The sequence below is a fragment of the Biomphalaria glabrata genome, chromosome 8 (genome assembly GCF_947242115.1).
Source record: "Biomphalaria glabrata chromosome 8, xgBioGlab47.1, whole genome shotgun sequence".
Lineage (NCBI taxonomy): Eukaryota > Metazoa > Mollusca > Gastropoda > Planorbidae > Biomphalaria > Biomphalaria glabrata.
Window position 1 is genome coordinate 8,790,179 of NC_074718.1, and position 23,754 is coordinate 8,813,932.

At 36.9% G+C, this 23,754-nt stretch overlaps 1 protein-coding gene across 3 annotated transcripts in view; it reads right to left on the bottom strand.

The window, feature by feature from the left end:
* LOC106075810 (glutamate receptor-like) overlaps window positions 1-23,754 on the bottom strand; it is an 81,186-nt gene that overhangs the window by 26,538 nt on the left and 30,894 nt on the right. For all 3 annotated transcript variants that reach the window (XM_056037960.1, XM_056037961.1, XM_056037959.1), the window contains 8 exons: window positions 14,617-14,780; window positions 12,862-12,958; window positions 8,026-8,225; window positions 6,575-6,628; window positions 5,460-5,579; window positions 4,017-4,208; window positions 2,827-2,934; window positions 108-218 (listed from right to left, as the gene is read on the bottom strand). In XM_056037960.1, coding sequence (XP_055893935.1) covers window positions 108-218; window positions 2,827-2,934; window positions 4,017-4,208; window positions 5,460-5,579; window positions 6,575-6,628; window positions 8,026-8,225; window positions 12,862-12,958; window positions 14,617-14,780 — 1,046 coding nt within the window. The remainder of the gene's footprint in view (window positions 1-107; window positions 219-2,826; window positions 2,935-4,016; window positions 4,209-5,459; window positions 5,580-6,574; window positions 6,629-8,025; window positions 8,226-12,861; window positions 12,959-14,616; window positions 14,781-23,754) is intronic.

A 23,754-nucleotide genomic window follows, 5' to 3' on the forward strand; every position in this document is an offset into this window, starting at 1 on the left:
CCTTCCTGCTCTGATTTTTCAATAGGAGTTCATCTCAGGAGTGAAACAACAAACAGCGAAGACCAGCTCTGACAATGAAGACAGCAACAGACTACACATTGGCCTACGTCTATAGACGTCACGATTCTGGTCCTGTTGTCTATGGTTCTGTTGGCCTTGTCTAGAACCTGCTCTTCTCCGTAGACATTGAAGCCGTCTCTTGAATGCCAAGTTCCCAGCTGTGGAAGAAATAGGATTATCTGGTGAAGAACAGCTGGGCAATGTGATGTGTTTGTATCATTGAACGTCGGGACAGATCTGCTTGTATATGTCTTGTCTAGGATGATGTGGTGTGGAGATCAGCTGGGCAATGTGATGCGTTTGTATCATTGAACGTCGGGACAGATCTGCTTGTATATGTTTACTTGTTCACGTATGTTGGTAATGTATGTTTGTAATATGTGTTTGTATTGTATGTAGTACGTGCATGTTTGTTTTTTTGTTTGAACATGAGAGTGAGAGAAAGAAAGAAAGAAATAGAGAAAGAGAGAGAAAGAGAGGAAAAGAGAGAGAGAGAGAGAAAGAGAGAGAAAGAGAGAGAGAGGAGAGAGAGAAAAAGAGAGAGAGAAAGAGAGAAGAGAGAGGGAGAGAGAAAGTGAGAGAGAGAGAGAGGAGAGAAAAAGAGAGAGAGAAAGAGAGAAGAGAGAGGGAGAGAGAAAGCGAGAGAAAGAGAGAGAGAGAAAGAGAGAGCGAGAGAGAAAGAGAGAGAGAGAAAGAGAGAGAAAGAAGAGAGAGAAAAAGAGACAGAGAAAGAGAGAGAGAGAAAGAGAGAGAGGAGAGAGAGAAAAAGAGAGAGAGAGAGAGAAAGAGAGAGAAAGAGAGAGAGAGAAAGGATAGAAAGAGAGAGAAAGAGAGAGAGAGATGGAGAGAGAGAGACAAAGAGTAAAAAAGAGAGAGAGAGAGACTGGGCAAGAAAAGAGATAGAGAGATAAAGAGGATAGAGAGAGAAAAAGATACAAGAGCTTAGAAAGTAATTGGAACAACTCTTCCTGTCTTAACATTTCCACTCTATAGTGTATAAGAGGCAAGCGTGTGGACCTGTATTGTGTCCATTTCTTAAAGCTTACAACTCCCATTATGATGTTTTCTTTAATGCGCCCGTTAAGATCAGCGATAACTTGAATCCGACAAAATAATTCAAAATTAAACTCTGCTTCGTATTCTTGCTTTTGTTGATGTCAAATGTAAATTTCGCACATTTACTTTCTTTTTTTTTTTTTTTTTTATAAGTGACCAGTTTTAGAACGTCATCAAGACATTTTTTTTTTAAGCTCTTTATACTATTCACTTCTCTCAAGTCTAATGGGATTTCTGTTCGCTTCTGGACAGTGTCACGCTATCGCCTGTTTCTGTCTTTCAATGTCTCCTTACTAGATCCGATATTATCAGACTATAGTCTGTTTCCTTCTTTCGACTTGTTCATATTTCAACTTATAGGCTACGGAGAAAGGTTTTAGCTTTTTTTTTTTTCCTTTGAATTTTTTTTCATACTGATTTGCTTTTAGCATGAGGGGACGTTTTTGTACAACTAAGGAGATCACCATTTACATACCAAAGAGCATATCTATCTATCTATCTATCTATCTATCTATCTATCTATCTATCTATCTATCTATCTATCTATCTATCTATCTATCTATCTAGTTATCTCTCTCTCTCTCTCTCTCTCTCTCTCTCTCTCTCTTAACACACTGGTAAGTCCAGCCATAAAGAACCCCATGTATTACTTCACAAAAATCAATTATAAGATCCAATGGATTATATCAACTAAACATCTTGTAATGCTTTTTACACAATATGCATAATTATTCTTCCATATTCTGACAGAACTGGTCATTTTTCACAATCGTACATTCTACCCTCTTATGATTTAGCTTAACTTCAATAACATTTTTGTTTGTAATCAGAAAATGTTACTTTTTGTATAGAAGTATAGGAGAATGCATGTTCTTTTTATCTAACACAAATTATTGCTTATAAAAACCAAAAATTAATGTAATTGAAAGGGTAAAATCAACGATGGTATCGTTCATTAGGAGAGAAAGATCTAAAGGTTCCCGTCATTAGGAAAGTCTCATTGAGTATCAATCATTCTGTCCGTAGGTTTCCCTTCAATTAAATAGTCATTTAATCACATCATTATCATGAGACACGGTTCATTGAACCAAGCCTGGGTTCCCCCTTCTGAAGCAAAGCCGGAGGATCCTTCGTGTTCTTGTAATGTACCACCTCTAGTCACGAGAGGACCATCACCACCCTTATGGCACCCGATGAGGAATGTTGTGGCGGATGGGGCTGGTTTGTGGAGCCTTTCTTTCACCCTCTCCACGTGAATAGTTTGATTGACTAGAACGTATTGTTGGGAGCCTACTGGACACATTGTTCTATCAATGTTGACCTATACATCTCCCCTCACGACTGTTCCCCCGGGGAATGATAAGGCCTGGAATATACCTCCCGCATTTGGAAGGCCAGACCTGGCTTGTGTAGTCCACCTGTCCGAAGCTGCCCGAAGTGACGTATGTAGAGGAAGTGTGACTGCCATTGGCCACATGCCTTTTAATACTCAATTCCGGTAATACATTAGTATCACACAAAAGTTATTCTACCCTTGCGTTGTGTTTTGAGAAACTAAAAATGCACACCATCTCTTGAAAACTTTTATTTAGTTCCTTTTCTTTTTATGTTTTTATTGGTTAAAAAATGGAATTTTCTATTTTTGGAATCAAGGGATACAACTCACGACTGAGCAGCAGAACGCTAACAAAGTCAAGGGGTTTAACTTACGATGGATATCCCTTTATACATGGTCACCTCTTGAACGTCCACGCTGTAGTTTATTCTCTGACCAGTGGCGTGGAAATTAATGTTACCACTTTTCCCATCCATTTTTGTCTGATGAAAAAAAAAAAAAGAAAATAATATGCACCTCCACCAGAAATATATCAAATAATTTTAAAATAAGACTAACTGCTCAAACACTTTTGTTTAATAAGCAGCTGTGGTGTTATTGAAATCGCAAGGTTACATTTTAATATAATTATTATTGTTATATTGTAATGCACATAAATCTTTTCAAAAAAAAAGTGGAGTAAAAAATCCCTAAATTGAAACGATCATATCATGCCCACATTTTATCCAGCATGATGAGATTAATATCATATCATGCCCACATTTTATCCAGCATGATGAGATTAATATCATATCATGCCCACATTTTATCCAGCATTATGAGATTAATATCATATCATGCCCACATTTTATCCAGCATTATGAGATTAATATCATATCATGCCCACATTTTATCCAGCATTATGAGATTAATATCATATCATGCCCACATTTTATCCAGCATTATGAGATTAATATCATATCATGCCCACATTTTATCCAGCATTATGAGATTAATATCATATCATGCCCACATTTTATCCAGCATTATGAGATTAATATCATATCATGCCCACATTTTATCCAGCATTATGAGATTAATATCATATCATGCCCACATTTTATCCAGCATTATGAGATTAATATCATATCATGCCCACATTTTATCCAGCATTATGAGATTAATATCATATCATGCCCACATTTTATCCAGCATTATGAGATCAATATCCTAAGTTTTGTAATATCATGCCCACATTGTATCCAGCATTATGAGATCAATATCCTAAGTTTTGTAAGTCATAATTTACAAAAAAAAAATTTTCAGAAAAGTCTTTAAAAGCCTAGTGTACATCAATTCGCAACGTTTAGGCAACCATATATTTCTGTGTATACAAGGCCTCAGTAGCACGGTCGATTCCTGTTGATCAGACCACATGAGGATACACCGATACAGTCATGCTCAGTGGACTGTTGTGATTAGATCAACAATAAGACGCCTACAGCGGTTTAGTAGTCTACCAGCCAGTTCGGGGCTACAATTCAACAAACATGAACAACAAGCACCCATCTATTTCACTTCATACCCTGTGCAACACTTGCGCTAAAGTCGAGCCATATTTCCACTTTCCCCTCAGTTGGGGCAGACAGGTCTTCTCCTGGTTGTGGGGCCAGCCGTTGACCTCGGCAAACACATTCACGGAGCCCTGGCTCTTCTGCAGCGTTCTGAGGGAGTCCACCAGGAGACCGAGTGTGTCAGAGGCGATGTGGTCGTAGACCTGTCAACCAAACATCAGACATGGAGAGTCTCCAGGGAAATTTAAAATGGAAGTTATTTCAAATCATCCTTTGGGCTAAATTTACATTATTAAAAAACATATTATTTATAAGTCTAAGATTTTTTTTTTACACATGGATAAAGGCTTGGTAGATAGAAAAACAAATTATTTTTCAAAGTTTTCACTAAGGCGATTTAAATTAAAAGACACTTTTTTTGGTGTCGAAACGAGAAAATGTCATGGAAACTAGTTATCAGGAAAAGAAGACTAAATGAGTTTGTACTTTTACAAGTCGACACACCGGCTGGCGTAAGAAAGAACTCAATACTGTGAAAGCTGAGCTGGTTCGGTGATATTGTAAGACATGACTCGCTATCAAAAGTCATTCTTCAAGGTACAGTGGATGGAGCACGAAGAAAGGGTCGTCCAAAGAAAAACTGTCTGGATAACCTAAAAGAATGGACTGGCCTCTCTCTTGATATCCAGCTAAGAAAAACTGTCTGGATAACATAAAAGTATAGACCGGCCTCTCTCTTGATATCCTGCTAAGAAAAACTGTCTGGATAACATAAAAGAATGGACCGGCCTCTCTCTTGATATCCTGCTAAGAAAAGCTTCTGATCGAGAAAAAGGAAGTAATTTAGTTATACAAACTGTCACATCACCCCTACGACGAAAGTCAAGGGACAGATGAGAAGAGCTATCAATCAATATAAAATCATTTAATCAATCATTAAATAATGAATCTATCATCTGAAAACGAATCAATCAATCAACCAATGCACCGTTTGACGAATAAATGAAGAAATAAAAAAAAAACAATCAACTCAAGGACAAATCAATCATTATTATGAATGAATCAATCAACCGTTTAATCATTTAACAAATGAACTAATCATTCAAGTAAATACAAAATCGATTAATCTGTTAGTCGTTTAATGAATGAATAATTAAATCACTCCATTCTTCAACTAATACATTCGCTTCTTTAACTAAAGTAGCATAGATTACATATCAAAGCCTATAAACAAAATTACCTTTATGTAAGCCCTTTTTAGGTCCCGAATCCCTAATCAGAATTGGTTTGAAATAAATAAACACAAATTGTGGGTAAGGGGAGGGAAGGCTAAGTTTCCTCCGTTTACGGAAACGTCACATAATAAAGCCTCATATTATTCTCCCTCTCAGTCCGCCTTGCATCCCTCCCCGCCCCCGCACCCCACTACTACCGCCCGCTAGAACGCCACTTACATTGATAGTCTTGAGTTTGTCTCTCTTGTACTGTACTATCTTTCCGTCCTTGAAGATCTCAAAGCCTGTGATGTTGACGCCTCCAGTTTTGAAGGACTCCAAGGCAATGGAACGTAAGCTCTTGAGGGGGAAAAAAAACAAGATATTTTGTTACGCACCATGACATTGGTTGAATAGAGTATTTAAAAAAAATCTTAAAGTTTATGATTGGTTGAATACAAAGTTAAAGCGATCTAACAGTCCATGCTATTGGTTGAATGCAAAATTTAACAAATCTAACAGTCTATTTGATTGGTTGAATACAATATTTAAAAGAGCTAACAGTTTTTAGAATTGGAGACTACACATTTTCAGAAGCATTAAAAAGATTATATTAATATTAGTCTTTCGATCACCGCAGCCATTGTTTGTAACGGCGTGTACCGATACTAATCTATACATGTCAATTGTGCCTATGATGAAGTACTACATGATTTATTCTGCTTATCTAAATGAAAAGATAGACAATTCTAAAACATAGCACCAATATTCAATAGAAACACATAATATAATACATAACACCAATTCTAAATACAAAAGGATAATACAAACTCATTATAGAAACACATAATAGAAACACTATATTCAACACTAAATTCAAACACATAATACGAACACATACAAAACAAAACACCAGTACTGAAAATTCAAACACATAATACAAACACATAATAATACAAAAACAAAACGCCAATAAAAATAAATAAATTACAGCTTTTATATAGCGCTGCTATAGCATGCTCAGAGCGCTTTGTGGGCCAGTGGGGGGTATCTAGGAGAAGGTTTACTCTGCTGCCTAAACACAACTCTGCCCGAGTCGGGTGTCGAACCTCGAGCCCCCTTCATAGGTAGCCAAGCGAAGCCAAGTTCAAGCGCACTTAGCCTCTCGACCACGCTTCCCACGTACTCTAAGTTCTAACACTTAATAGAAACACAAAATACACACACAATACAAACACAAAATACACACACATAATACACACATAATACAAACACATAATACAAACACATAATACAAACACATAATACAAACACATAATACAAACAAATAATACAAACAAATAATACAAACTTACCAAGAAGGGTAACAGAAAATGAAAACGAACTTTATAAATGTCTTTTTCATTTATCTGAAAAAAATAATTATTTCAGGATAATAAATAAGCTGTGTGGTGTGCGCTTGGGGCAGTCATCAAGAGATGAGATAGGGCGTAATATTGTTAAGCCAAAATATATTGATTCAAATGTCAAGCCAAATATATTGACTCAAATGTCAAGCCAAATATATTGATTCAAATGTCAAGCCAAATATATTGATTCTAATATCTAGTCAATTATATTAAAGCCAAATATATTGATTATAATGTCAAGCCAAATATATTGATTCTAATGGCAAGCCAAATATATTGATTCTAATGGCAAGCCAAATATATTGATTCTAATGTCAAGCCAAATATATTGATTCTAATATCAAGCCAAATATATTAAAGCCAACTTATTGATTCTAATGTCAAGCCAAATGTCAGCCAAAATTTATTGATTCTAATCTCAAGCCAAATGTCAAACCAAATGCATTGATTGTAATGTCAAATCCAATGTATTGATTCCATCTTGGAAACATTCTAAGTTTCTAAAGCAAAACACTTAAATTTAAATCAGAAATTGATTAATCTCTCTTATTTCTGTTTACATGTTAGGTTTACTTGGGTTTAATGTGTGTAAGTGTTTGTCTTCTTTTCGGTGGCTGGTAAGGAGATATAAATTAAAATAAAAGGTAAAAAACATATGAAAAAATGAAAGAGTGAAAGACAGATAGTATAGCAAGGAAAACCTTTATATCAGATGAAAGGAGAATTATCTAAGGAAAGAACCGCTAATTGCTGCCATTTATATGAAAATGGCAGTGCTTAGCTCCCTTTCTTCTATATAAACAAAGCTAATTAATTAGGGAAAAAGCATTTTCAAACTTTGTACCAGACAGACAGACAGACTGCGTGAGTTGATATAAGCTTTGTAAAAAGAAGAGATAAAGCAAAGACAGAGAGAGAGAGAGAGAGAGAGAGAGAGAGAGAGATGGTGTAATAATGAAAAAGTTAAAAGAAGATGAATATGAAGAAAAGAAAGAAGCAGAAGGAGAGATGAAGAAAAAATGAGCGAGAAAAGGATTGAGGGAGAGAACAAGAAACAAAAAGATAGAAAAATGTGAGACAATAGAGAGAGCGAGATGGGGGGAGAGAGAAAAAAAGAGATTGAAAAAATAAGAACTGGCATGGTAAGGGAAAAAGTGAACAGAGAAAGCGAAACAAGGAAAGAGAGAAAAGAAAGGGAGAGAAGAAAAAAGAACGAGATTAGAAACGGACAAAAAGTTACAGAAGGTGAACTAGATTGAAAAGAGAGATAGAGAACGTTTGAAAAAAAGAGAAAGAATGATTGAAAAGAAAGAAAGATTGAAAAGAAAGAAGAAGAAAAATTGAAGACTATTGAAAAAAAAAGTGGAAATAAGGTCAAAACAAAATTAAAGACTTACAATTTTAGCCATCGCCGATTCGGCTTGAATGGGGTCTATGTCCAGGATGATCCTCAAGGGTTCGCCCCTGTTCAGGTTGTATAACTTGACCAGCACGTCATAGCACGAGTCCCTCGGACCCAGTTCATAGGGCTTGATGTCAGTGGTGGCGTAGGGATAGTCATGAAAGTAGTCGTGGATCTGTTCGATACGTTGTATGGCTGAAGGGCGGGAGATCAAAACGGCAGTGTAAGTACAAGGTTTTGTTTTTGTTTCTACTCATTATCTAGACTTATAGAATATATGTCAGTGACATTAAAGTGTCCTTTTCAGATGTGCGATATATAGGGCAGTTGCTGTAAAGGCCATCTGTTTTTATGGCTGATGGATTTACGAGGATGTCATGTGGCTATCACAACGACCAACCACTTTGACTTTCCCCAATTAATGTCAGGTGGACTCAGTGGCGTCCTAAAAATCCAGAGTTTCAAAATTTGAGTCTCTCCAAAATACGGCTCCACAGTCATATGAAGATGTGTTCGAGATGAACCATAGTCGTTCCACGACTGAAGGAGGCCAATATTTCATTATATACAAATTCAAGATGAAATGAATTCAACTGATATTTAAACACTTTCTTCCACTCTGGCATCCTGAATTTGTCTCTCGATCTTAACATTGATTATAACATAGCCGCATATCTTGCAGCATTCCACAAAACTAACTATTTAAAACTCCGTTTTTTCATAATCTAACAATTAATGCTCCCTTTCTTCATAATTACCTTAGTAACATACGCATTATATAACAATGCGGTCGTCCCAAATGAGAGATTGATAAGTGTCCGACCCAGTGCAGCTGTAGAATGGAAAGTGTAATGTCCAAACCGGCCTCCAGCAGAAAATATTTAGTTGTAAGGTAGTCTCGCCGAGAGGCCAATATAGTCTCGCCAGCGTTGTGTTGTGGCCACATGACACACTGCTCGTTAACCGTTGGCCACAGAAAGAGATGACCTTAATATCATCTGCCCCATAGATCGCTATGTCTGAAAGGGAAACTTTACAAGCGTATGCCCATCATAGAACGAGGGCACCTTTGATGAAAGAGTTCGAGGAGCTTAGATGCCTTTTGTAGAGAACCCAGGTCTCGGAGCTAAACAAAAATGTAAAGCAAACCAATGTCTTATGAACATTGATAGTTATTGTTAGGTGAAGAGCTCTATCTCTCAACAGCTAATAACAAGGAGAGCCATTTAATGGAACTCAGGAAGCGGAAAAGCTTCCTGATATGCAAGTTTCTAAATCTTAATAACCTTATCCATAACCAAATAAGGAAAATCAAAATTGCTATTTATAAACTATCGTTTAATAATTATGTTTTGGTCAAAAAGAGAAAGCATAATTTTACTGCTTTTAAATAAATTACGACCTACAAAAATACACAAACACACTACGTAAGAGCTACCTAATCACCGTTGAGACTTATGGATTTGGTTTAAATTTCTAACCGTAAAAAAAAAAAAAAATTACAAAAAGAGTTTATGTAAAACACAAACTCAGATGCAGCCCACGAAAGGTCCATCCATAATTCATATGCTCGGTAAGCAATGCAAGTAAAGGGGGCAGGTTTCAATATCTTAAGGTATCAAGTTCAAACTACCAATAACCATAATTCTCCCCCCCCCTTGTTTTTTCCTTCACACGAGACAGTTGCTGAGTATATCGTCTGGCGTTATTATTTGTATTGCATAGTTAATACATCTTTATATTATAAAGCAGAAATTAAAGTGTATGTATGTAGTATGTATGTCCCGAATACTAATCAAAACCCCTTGACCAATCTTGATAAAACTTAGCAAATATGTTCCTTAGAGCATGACAGAGACAGTAGTGTATGTTCAATGTCCCTTCCACAACCAGAAGGCCCTAAAAATAGATAAAAAGTGCCTAATTGTATCCCTGTTAAAGTACGAAACTTTTAAACTAATCGGGTAAGCCCGTTTTCACAGTATTTTATATTGGATATAAATATATTGGTTGAACGGGTAAACCCATTTTTACACTTCTTTTATTTTCGTGACAAAATAAAGATAAAATTGATGAGAACATTCTCTTAGTTTGACATAGATCTAAATACAATCAACAATATTTTTTGAAGTCTCATATAGCGGTTCTCAAACTGTATAGTTCTGCAATCGCTTCTTACAATTCCATACTATGAAGCGACCCACCAACACACACACACACCATCCTTTCATAAGTCTAAGTAACTGTGTTGTTGATGTTTATAATGCTTCTATATCATCATCAAAATATCAAATATGTTAGGTATGTTATATTTTTACATTAGAAACTGAACATTGCTGTATCTTTATGTATAAACACGAGACAATATGCAGACATATCTAGTATAATATATTTTTTTCGTTGCAAATATATTACAAAACAGAGAAATTTTATCTTGAAGACATGCATTTAGTTACTTTCTATCACCATAAGGTTGCGTGGTCTTGCGGTATTCGCGCTGGACTGTCGTTTGGATTTGGCGATGGTCATGGGTTCGTACCCTGCCCGCTGCCATCCCCCGTCGTCCTGCGGGAAGTTTGGACTAAGAAGTAAATTAACTTCAACTCTGAAGGAACATCCAAAACATGTAAAAAATTTTACAAACATTTTTACATTTACCGAGGTCCCTGAGGACAATTTAGGCAACATTGCTACGAAACTGTTGCGACTGTGTGTGCAAAAAAAAAAATGTCAGTGTCAGAGCAAAGGTTAAGCTTTCTGTTTCTCCAGATCAGAAATTCTCGGGACAGTTCTTGTAAGGGCACCATCTGAGAATGGCATAGTCCTTGTAAGAACACCATTTGAGAATGGGACAGTCCTTGTATGAACACCATCTGAGAATGGGATAGTCCTTGTAAGAACACCATCTGAGAATGGGACAGTCCTTGTATGAAAACCATCTGAGAATGGGATAGTCCTTGTAAGAACACCGAGAATGGGACAGTCCTTATAAGAACACCATCTGAGAATGGGACAGTCCTTGTAAGAACACCGAGAATGGGACAGTCCTTATAAGAACACCATCTGAGAATGGGACAGTCCTTATAAGAACACCGAGAATGGGACAGTCCTTATAAGAACACCATCTGAGAATGGGGCAGTCCTTATAAGAACACCATCTGAGAATGGGGCAGTCCTTATAAGAACACGATCTGAGAATGGGGCAGTCCTTATAAGAACACCATCTGAGAATGGGGCAGTCTTTATAAGAACACCATCTGAGAATGGTACAGTCCTTGCAAGAACACGATCTGAGAATGGTACAGTCCTTGCAAGAACACGATCTGAGAATGGTACAGTCCTTGCAAGAACACCATCTGAGAATGGGACAGTTCGTGTAAGCGAACCATCTGAAAAAAGGTCTATCAATCCATACACTCCCTAATGCTTTGTTATTTCATGCCAACCTCGTTTTCAAAACGAGGCAAGGGATATTCTGATTGTCTGCCAAATTGTAATCCATCTAATCATTGCTCTAAGAAAAATATTTCACGAAATAGATTTGAAAACTTTCCCAGACAAAGGAAAAAAAATATTTTTCTTTCGTTTAATCAGGACGGAAGTTTTACTTTTACTTTTGGCGGGAAACGGCAATGAAAACAGGTCTGTAAACACACGCAAGACGTAATATAATTGTGGTGGGCGGCCACTGTCCCCAGAGTCTAGACCGTGTCCAAACCTTGGGGAGCAACATGGCGGTTAGAGTTAAGCTTTCCCCAATGACGTCATTCCCAGGTTCAGCCGTCCTCCCCCCCCCCCTTTTGGAGATTACGATAGAAGGAAACGTTATCATCCCCTGCGCGTGGAGCTCGCGTGTCAATATAAATTTAGATGTGTCGTCTGCTGTTTGGACCAATGAGAGTTTATTATTATGATGAATTTGGTTCAATATAAGACTTGAAAAATAGTAACCGCCTCCCCAAAAAATAAACACGGACCTATTAGCGAATAGGTTTGTTATCTGAACAGTTTAGTGCGAGTTTCCCTGAAGACGAAATGTATTCTTGGCAAAGGTTCATAAACACCATAGTCGTCTGCTGTGGCCAGCGCTAAATGCTTAAGTAAAAGAAGTCTATGGAAAATATGAAGTGTAAAGTCGACTTGCTTGTGTGGTCAACGCAAAGAGGAATTAGCTGACTTTACTTTGCAGAAGTCTACGGAAAATATGAAGTGTAAGTCGACTTGCTTGTGTGGTCAACGCAAAGAGGAATTAGCTGACTTTACTTTGCCAGCAAATGATAAGAATTAAAACAGCCTGGATTCCTCACCACCTTAACCTTTATCTCTTGGGGCACAAGGCATGATCTGTCAACTATTTTTCTACATTCCTCTCTGTCTTTTGCTTAGGCCAGAATCTCTTTCAATCGCAGTCTCGTCCGTTCTTCGATGTTGAACTCCAATAGCTTCCTTTGTTTGCCTCTTCTTCTTTTGCCTAGTACTGTTCCAGGAAGGAATGTCTTTGCGAGTTTTATGAACCTTTTGTGATTTGGCCATAAAGTTTAAGTTTGCCTGGATTCCTGGATGACCTAAAATCCCAGAAATTTTTTTTTTAAACTTCAAATCAAACTCGAAGGTTTGGAACCATTAGGGAGCCAAATGTTTTCACACAGCCAACAAGCTCCATGCGGCAGCAAGATTGCCTGATAAGCTGTTAAACTATCTTAGTGAAAGACTGTCAGAATTTAAAAAAAAATCCAAAAATAAAAAACCTTTTGAAAATGTAATACAGACCTAAAAATATTCTGTCATATTTTAAAAGCTTTATTTGCCATGGGCAATATATGAAACTTACCGTCGACTGTGTCATAGATATAATAGATTCGATCCCAGCCATACAGGTTATGAATGATATCAACGATAGTTCTAGTCAGGCTTGGTTCAATATAGATCTGAAATACAAAAAAAAAAAATGAAAAGCGATAACATAGTAACACGATATTAATATATTTAGTAATTAAACATGTTTTAACTGTGATTTAACATTTGGCTTGTCTAACACTGACCTAATGATTGAATAATACTGATCTAAGGTTAGCCTAATACTGACCTAATGATTGAGTAATACTGATCTAAGGTTTGCCTAATATTGACCTAATGATTGAGTAATACTGATCTAAGGTTTGCCTAATATTGACCTAATGATTGAGTAATACTGATCTAAGGTTTGCCTAATACTGACCTAATGATTGAGTAATACTGATCTAAGGTTTGCCTAACACTGACCTAATGATTGAATAATACTGATCTAAGGTTAGCCTAATACTGACCTAATGATTGAGTAATACTGATCTAAGGCTTGCCTAATACTGACCTAATGATTGAATAATACTGATCTAAGGTTTGCCTAATACTGACCTAATGATTGAGTAATACTGATCTAAGGTTTGCCTAATACTGACCTAATGATTGAATAATACTGATCTAAGGTTTGCCTAATACTGACCTAATGATTGAATAATACTGATCTAAGGCTTGCCAACACTAACCTAATGATTCCCTAATACTGATCTAATGCTTGCCTAACACTCATCTAATGCTTACCTAACACAGATCTAATGTTTGCCTAACACTGATCAAATACTTGCGTAATCAGATAGACACAATTATTTAAAATAGTGTTTACCAAATTTAGTCTTTAACGGAACACTTCGCACTTTGTGTTTTTTTTTTCGTTGGATTATTTTCTGTTAGTTTTAATTAAAAAAATGAAACCTTATTCTGAATTTAGCGTTCTTGTTTATTTCAAGCATAAAACTATAGTAAAATACAGTTTACAGATGTAAAGATATAACTAAAATTCGTTCAAATGAATTCCAAGTTATGGTGTCCTTGAAGCACAGTCTCCGTCTGTTCCTGATATCTGGTGTGGCGTCAAGCCTGTTTCTATACTTTGAATCAGTTGCAACATAATAAGACCTGCTTGACGCAAATAGGTTGCATCAAACAGAGATACCATAACAATAAACTGTTTTGAAATTTTGCGGTACTTTTCAGACAAACACGGCTGGAAATCATTTAAATGGTTGGTTGAAATTTGTTTCAAATTTGAGTCAGAATCTAGATCTAGATCAGTTCTAATTATTTCCGTTACCAAGAAGAGCTAATATGATCAGGCTTTTTTTTCTACATTTACTTAAGAATTAATTCACGTGTTGACCAACAAGTTAATTACTCTAGTAGTTCGTGGAACACCTATTGAGGACTCATGGAACACATTTTGAGAAACACTGATCTAGAACGTAAAAGTTTCAATGACTGACTAGAGAAGACCGCAGTTAATTACATGATCTCTTTAGAAACTTCTAGTTTGTTTCAAGTACCAGAGAACAATCTAGGACAGTGTTTCCCAAACTTTCAGCATAAGGAGACTCTTTGCACTTCATGAGTATTTAGCGGAACACTTTGCTTATTTTTTTCAGAGAGATTAATTCAGGTGGTGGCCTACTAGTTAATTATTTCAATTGTTCGTGGAACACCTATTCAGGGGTCGAGGAAGAAACTGGGTTCCGCGGAACACAGTTTGAGAAACACTCATCTAGGGGTTTACCTGAGGCGCCATCCTGGCATCGTCCAGCTTCTTGGGGTCGGCAGGGTTGTTCAAAAATATGAACGGTATCTGTGTCTCGTTGGCGTAGTCTAAGACAGTCTGCAGGGCTGCCGGTCTGATGTCGCCGATGACTGTTACTGCTCCCTCCGTCAACATGGAACATACTGGGGACAGTTTAACGGACAGTTTAACGGTTAGGTAGTAGTAAATGGTCAGTTAATGGCGCTCCATCGAGACCAATCGTCATAGAGGGCCTCAACACTGACCTGCGAAGTTGCAATCTGTAGGCAGTGGAGACCAATAGCTCGTTGCCATGTCGTACAGACCAGTGACGTGGAAACAAGCTATTGGTCTCCTACTGCCCACAGGTTGCGATGATGCAGGTAAGTCTTCTTCTTCGTTCTCATTTTACATGTTGGAGGTTTCAGATCAGTAATCCTAGATCTGAGATGAACCGCACAGTGGTTTCCAGATCAGGCAGTTCTCCATAAAGTTTTTGTTCTATAAGAAGGTTTTGGGACTAAAGTCTTGTTCGAGCCTACTGATTTAGTATGCAGCTTTGAATGACATGGTCAGCATTCTCTGTTGATACTCCACAAAGGCAGGTTCAGGCCTTCTAGCACAACTGGTCTTGGCTCTACTAACACGCACGCACTCACAACCAAGTACAGGCAACGGTTAAATGAAATACTAATCGGTGGTCAGATTCGAATGCGCATGCCTTCACACACAGGGACAAGCACGCGCGCACCTCGGGATCCAGTAGGGTAGGCGCGCCACATCTCCCGCATCAACATAGGCTATTTGGGTTGGGAGGGGGTCGACTGGGCTCTTTTTATCTCAGTCTAATCAACTCTGTTAGTGGTGTGGTGGTGACTAGTGTTGTCATCTAATTAATATCTAGTTAGATGCGCTTACTTTGTCTCCTACCTGTATTTATTTTAAATGGATTTATAAATCTATGTATCTATATATATAATTCTCTTCTTCCCTCAAGAGTTTAAACAAGAAGCAAAGGAAAGATCACTCTCTTATTTCTGCGGATAGAGTTATCCCACGAACTTTACGAGCCTTGCGTGTAGCGAAATCTTACAGTGTATCATGTAAATTTTTCTACATAGATAACGCTCAATAGCAACAATTAATGAATATCTAAATCAATCTACGAAAATTGTTGAACTAAAGTAATTCTTCATTAGTTTGAGGCGCGAGAAGCTTCTTTCACCAGATTACACAATTACGGCTAATGCATAATGCCGTTTTTATTTATCGCCCGTTGGATTGGCGTTTTCCATATTGAATGACACCCCAAAATGACAAATTTTTGTCTATATATCTCATAAGATTTGTATGAGTTTTCAAAATATTTTAAATAATTTCTGGAGATTTCCATGACTTTTTCAAATATTTTGCAATTTCAGGAGATTTCCAGCAGCTCCTGGTAAATCAGGCGGCCGCGAGAAATCTTTTATAAGTTATAAAATGGTTTAATTTAATAATTTACACATAGAATAAATGCGGATCCTATGAAATATTTTTTTAATTCAGTACAAGTGTTCTTACATTTCAATAGAACGATACTATTAGAAAAACTATTCAAAGTTACCAGTCACTACTCAGATGTTTTTTTTTTAATTTTTTATTTCAGTTGAAATCCTTAAGATCTTGGGATTTTCTCACAATAATGTTTTTTTTTTAAACTGGAGTAATCGAAAGAGTCGAGGTTTCAGAACATCTCCCAGGCATCATCACGCTGGGGTTAAGGCTTGTGTTCGGCACCATTTGGTCATTTCCCAGTCTAGGACACGACCATCAACTATGAAGCCTGTTCAGTACTATTCCCCTAAGCAGGCCCTTTGACCCGCAGGTATACGATTTGCTCATTATAGGAAATTTAGAGTCAAAGTACTAAAGCTCATCTTTCTCATTGTACAATATACATAAAGATTGAAGCAAGTACGATTCTTTATTCAACACCAGTGATGCCCAACCTGATTCAATCCGAGGGCCGTTCTTATTTCCAACACTCGTCTCGCGGACCACATGACCGAAAAGTTACAAAAAAGAAATGAAATTGTTCTGAAACTATTTTAGTAGAAACTTGTAAATTTAATACTTAAAAATTAATTAATTGGAATATTATATATTGTTACGTGTCAGAAAATAGCCTCATTTCTCTACTTAAAATGTGGGCTACAGTGTAGGTAGATTACCACCTACTCATTTTGTGGTCTCTTTATGGTAAATACTCTCATGGATCATCCAATCTCTAGACATAGTTTAACAATATTTTATTTGCGGCTCAAACCAAGAATGCCGACATAGTTATTTTTAATGCCGTTTTTATGTTGTTTTATTCAACAGCCACACTTTCTTTATACAATAAATATGTTGGCTCATTATCATGTTCAACAAAAAAAAGTAAAAATAGGTTTACTTTTCATGGTAGATTCTATATTCAGAGTCCCAATTTAAAAACACACAAATGTTAAAGATCATAATGCCAATCCATCGGAGAAAAAGTAAGGGCCCTAACGTAGGTAAAGATACATTTTTTTCCACCTTTGTTTTGTTTGGAAGGGGGATTTCAATACTTTGTGCCGACGTTTCGGCAGGCATGATGGAACCACGTCGCGGACCGGATCTGGCCTGCGGGCCGTATTTTGGGCATCACTGTTCTACACTAACATACCCAAAAGAAATTTTCTTATCTTATCTTATATAATACAGACGTTACTTCAAAAAAGAAGATGATTACGTCCTACGCGTCATGCATTTAGTCATGCATATTAACCAATGACTTAAATTCTGCCAAGTCACTGGTTTTCCTGGCTAGCTCAGGCAACCCATTCCATGCTCTAATAGCACTAGGGAAGAAGGAGCACTTGTACAAATTTGTCCTAGCATATGGGACGAGGAATGTGCCTTTATCTTTGTGTCTTTCAGAGTATTTTATTAAATTTTGTTTTTGTATTTGAAGATTATGGTTCAGTGTTTTATGTATGATTGCTACTTTACTTTTGAGCCTTCTGTCCTGAAGGCTTTCTAAATTTAGTGATTTTACTAAAGGTGTTACTCTAGTCAAATGTGAATATTCGTTTGTTATGAATCGCACTGCTCTATTTTGTGTCTGTTCTAGTTTCTTAATGTTTTCTTGAGTTGAGGGGTCCCAAACAGAGGATGCATATTCTATTATTGGCCTAACCAAGGTTTCACCATATTTGCTCAGACGATAATTTATTTTGGTTAAAATTCAGGTTCAGCTGGTTTCCATCAGAAGATGCCGAGAAATCTAAAGAGAGCATTTTAGCAGCCAAGGAAAGGGAAAAAGCTACTAGTTTTGTGTGGACTATCTGTCTGTCTGAATGTGGACTGTCCGTCCGTGTCTCCGTCCAGTTAAGATCCCAGAAAGTAGAAAATATATTAAAAATCCGATATCATGATATTTTAGATCTTGCTACGGCTACTTTTTTTTTCTGAAAGTGAACAGTTTAGTTTTTAAAATTAAATATGCAAGCAGTTTTCAAAATATTAGCCTTCGGGGAGGGAGGCATGAGATCGAATCCTGACTTGAGCAGAAATATTTTAATTATTGTTTTTAAAACTACTTCTGTAAAGGCAGCACGAGAACCTTCTCCCAGATAGTCCTCTCCCCCATCCCTTCCCAAATGGTCCACAAACATTGATATAAACATGATTGTTGAGCTGTATATAAGCCAATGAAACATTTCCAATCGCAACAAATTTATTGCTATAATAAGGCGAAATTCAACAGAAGCAGAGATATTCATTTCGTAAAGTAGACAATTTATTACACAGTGGTTCATGCAGTGGCGTGCACGTTGGGCTACGTTAGTTCTGAAAAGTCTCAAATAATCTGAATTTTTTTAGCGGCCCCGTAAGATATTAGTTTTGTGTCGTCGGTCTGTCACATTTAGATTATTTTTTAAAAATCTAATTTCTTCTTTTCGGCAACTAAATATATATAAAAGATGGGAAATCTTATTATCAATATTAAGCTATTCCAATGTAACACCAGGCCTCGCGGAAGACTAGGATTCCACGGCCCACAGCTTGAGAAACACTGGGCTATTCAATTTGGTGAAAAACATAAAGCCAAATGATTCTTTGAAATTTTATTACTTAGAGACAATCAAAACTAGTGCATGTTTGAAATGTTCATTTATCTAATGGGGCCGCTCTATCACACAGATTCTCCTTATAATCTTATTTTTACAAAGCTTAAACCGACTCACTCTATCTGGTAAAAAGTTCTCCCATACGCGTTCTCGGATCAAGCTGAAAATTTGCAAAATTATTTCTTTTACCTGACAACACACGAATCAATAAAAAAAAAACCTTTTTAATTAACTATTGGAAATTAATTATTTTGTTTGGTACCGCGAAGAAGGGAAAGAAATTGTACTTGAGGGACGTGTCGGTATTAGCTGAATTAGTCTCCTTTGTAGGTCGTCGTTTGAGGCTTAGTGGACACAAACACGAAAAAATAGAAACAATGGATAACTAACTATACAATCCTCCATGTTGATATGCTCTTCGATAGCAGATTGGTTACCCTTGAGAAGCCTGAGGAGGCTTTAGCTCAAGAATTCGAATTCAAATAGTTGACATTTATAAAAAATATAAATACATTTTTAAAAAGAGATCACCCAGATACTCTGTTCTTTCTCCACCCCAACCCTTTCCAACTGGTCCAAATGAATGGATCATAGCGCACGGAGAATGCTAAAAGTATGAAATAGTGCTAAACAAAAATAAACTTGGTAAAAATATTTCTAATCGCAAAAATTTATTATTGTTAGTCTAGATCTGTTACAACTTTAATGACATGACTGATCCAAAGTAATTGATGCACGAAATAAAAGCTTTGTTTATCAATTTTTTATTTTATTTTGCTTTTATTTAAATGCCTTTAAATGTGAGGGAGGCAAAAAGTGTTGCTATATTTCTTTCCTAAAGTGTATGAAAGAGATTAAAATGCATGTAAAATACTACACTACAAGCATATAAACATGTCGATAATTATTGTTATACGTTCATTACAATCGTCTATGAATAGGTAATGTAAATTTTGCATACAATACACTCATCTCCTCATATCCGATTGTGGGCCCAACAATTACAGATTGTAGCTCAAGTGCAAACAGCTAAATCTCCACCCCGCCATTCTCACCCTTAGCCAATGAGGTACAGCGCAATAAAGCTTTTGTTGTGAAGTTTTGCATGTTCTACGCTTGTGTGACGTATAAAAACTTAAAAGGAAAATGAAATGCAGTTTTGATCAGTTTTCAAATACATTCATGTACCACTGTCACAACACAGATACACAAGATGTCACAATGTGTTGTGATGCCGGGGATTTTACTTGAATTAAAAAGTTGAATAAATGACGATCTAGGATCACAATAAAAGATTCTCTGTTAAAACAAAACTCTGGAACTTTATTTAAATATAAAACGTAAGTACAGCTTATGTACAAGTTACAGATCAATCAACACAAAATATCACAAAGGCTTTTAAAACAGAGCTCATAGAAGACCGACTGACTACTATGAAAATATTTTATCGACTGGCGTTCTCTCTACTCTCGCCAATTCTCTGGCGCTAACTCTTTAAAAAAATGTCTTTGTTTAATTTCAAATCAACCAATAGATTTGAAACATCATAATCACGTTTTGGGTAAAACCTGAGGTGCTGTCAAGGGTCTAGATTTTTGGGGTAATTCCTGAGGCTCAGTCAAGGGTTTATATTTCTATTAAATGTGAAATGTACAAATAATTCTATAATGGCATCTGTGACAACCACTAACATCAAGTTTTAACGAGTTAATATCAGAACCGTCTTCGATGCTGATAGAACTCACTGAAGGGAGAACATCTCTCCTCTCCAAAAAAGGTGATCCGAATCAACCATCAAACTACCACCCTATCACTTGTCTGTCAGTGGTGTATAAACTATTAGCTTCACTATTAAAAAATAAAATGTATAAATTATGTTCTGCCCATAAGCTATTAGCAGAGGAACAACAAGGTTGCATTGAAGAGTCGATGGGCTGTAAAGTACAGCTAACTATAGATGGTATAATATTGCACAAATCTAATAGAAGTAAAAGAAACTTATGTGCTACATCGACTAAGAAAAAGCATTCGATTCAGTTCCGCATGATTGGCTGTTGAAAACCCTGGAAATTCATAGAATCAACCCAAGAATAAAAAACTACTGAAAGTCTGTATGGATAATTGGAAGATAAGTCTACACCTTAATCGTGATAAACTAGTTACTATTCACATAAGAAGGGGTATATACCAGGGTGACTCTCTATCTCCGCTCTGGTTCTGCCTAGCTATTAACCGACTATCTAAATTACTCCATGGCACAACAAACGGTTTTAGGGTTGACACTAAATGTACAAAATCTGTGTCTCGCCTGTTATACATTGATGATTTAAAGCTATATGCAGAGAACGAGCAAAAGTTACACAACTTAATTAAAACATTAAAACGCTTTAGTGACGATATCTGCATGTCTTTTGGCTTGGATAAGTGTGGTATCATAAGCATAAAAAAGGGCAAGGCAGCCAACACCAACATTGCATTTGAAGCCATCGAAGAACTGAACTCTGCCTCCTTTTATAAATTTCTTGGAATAAACCAGAATGCCACAATAAACCATAAAAAATTAAAAGAAGACTTTCTTGGCAAATACAAGCAGAGAGTAAATAAAATTCACAACATCAAACTGTCTAGCAGTAACCTCATCACGGCAAAAAATAATAACTGGGCCGTCCCAGTGCTCCACTACAAAATTGATGTCATCAAATGGATAGACACCAACCTACATGATATTGACACTCACGAGGAAATTATTAACCAAATTTCGATGTTTAAAACCCAAGTCCCCCACCATAAGGCTATACCTGCCCCGGAAGGATGGAGGCCGTGGATGGCAGAACATTTTCAAACTGTGTGAGACGCAAGTTTAAAAAATACGATCAAAACTGCATGCCTCCACAATAAAATAGTTTCCTTCATACGCAAATACGACTATGATGAAGCCCCTATTCGGTTTGGACGACGTAGGGCATGAGATTCGCAAATAGGAAGAAAGAACACTCCACGGAAAATTCCCGGCTTTATTAGATGGGGACAACATTGACAAGGCTGCTTCTTTAACACGGCTCAAAGCAGGCCATCTCTACCCTGAAACTGAAGAATTTGTTACAGGACAGAGTAATTAGGACAAAAAATTACGAGAAACATATCCTAAAACTCAATATTGTTGACAAATGCCGAAAATGTGGAAATGTTGGTGACTCAGTTGAACACATAATGGCAGGATGTTCAGCCCTATCGGAATCTGCCTACCAAGTTGCAAAGCTAATACAACAACACTTCGCTTTGACACACTATTTGATCGGTAAGGATACTCCTCCTTATTACAAATACTCACCACAAGAGGTTCACGAGTCTACGAATCATCTACTGTACTGGGATAGGCCTATTTTGACTGACAAAACGGTAGATTTTAATCGCCCTGATTTGCTGCCCATCGATAAAAAAGAAAAAGCCGCTACCATTATTTACATCGCCGTACCACTATCTCACAATTTAAAAAAAAAACTGAGCTGGAAAAACAACGAAAATATGGGAAACTTGGCTTGGAGATAAAGCGTTTATGGAAATTATCTAAAACAACTATATACCCCATTGTTATATCAACCGAGGGGATAATAACAACTGACCTCACAGACACCTTCAAGGCCATTGGCATTTCCTAGAAACATCCTCGTTGCCTGTCAAAGGGCGTTACTGCTGCAGACCTGCCACATCAACAGAAAATTCCTCGGTGGAAACTGATAAAGGGACTACGATAAATTGTGTTTCCCTTTAACGAATACTCGCTCTTTTCTAACATAATAATAATGTTATAACCCTAGTGGCGGACTGAAAGGGTTAATGTGTGAGCGGCCTACTGACACACATGATTCAGGCCAATCACACAGGTCAAGGGCTGTTACTGTTACTAGCATTACTGCTAGTTCAAACAAATATGACCCATGTTGTGGTCATGTGATCGAGAGCCTTCACGGACTGGTGACAGTGTGTAACGATAGACATTAGAGTCCAGGACAGCAAGCAGTAAGGACTGTGTGCTACAAAGTGAGTCCTTGAAAATGTAGCTGTACGAGTCTAGAAGTAGACAGAGAAAGACTTGTAGTGTTTAGTAGGCAGTTCTATTGTACAAGAAAGCATTTGAATTTGATGTGGCCAATTGTGTTGTATTGGCTTTTCATGTAATTGTAAATAAACCGCCACATTGTTTATTGAAGCTCTTGTTGTCTATCTCTTGTGTTAGATGTGCTGTTGTGTTTAGCAGTGTTTGCAGAAGGCCTGATAGAGAAGAACGTAACAATAATAATAATAATAATAATAATAGTAATAATAATTCAAGGCCCTTCAAGGCCCTTACTATTCCTAGAAACATCCTCGTTGCCTGTCAAAGGGCGGTACTGCTGCAGACCTGCCACATCACCAGAAAATTTCTCAGTGGAAACTGTTAAAGGGACTACAATGAATTTTGTTTCTCTTTAACAAACTCAATCCTGGCAGCGCCAGAGAATGAATACTCGTTCTTTTCTAGCATCATAATAATACATTTAAAATACCCTCAAATTTGAAAGTGATTTTGTCAAACTATCAATCGCGTTTTTTTGTCGCTGCGACAAAAATACTCAATCCAATCAGTCTATCTAACTATAAAATTAAAATAGCCTAGAGTTTAATTATGAATGAACACCTATCCTAAAATTTCCCGGAAATCCCAGTTTTCACTAAGATTCAAACCCAGAAGCCCTCGGTTTGGAAGCTAAGCGCTTAACCACTCAACCACCAAGCCTCTTTTTAAAAAAGCATGCTACATGTTTTTATAGACTTTGACAATTCCTTGCACTCAGTTCATGGGTGGATGGAAAAAGAAAATATTTTGAAAACGGTTCTAACGATCTTCCTAAAAATTTGACAGTTTGAAAAATCCCTAGCTAATTAGCCGCACTGTGAAAAATCTGGCTTGACTTTATAATTTTCAAAATATTTTAATTTGGCTTACGTATTTGTATCA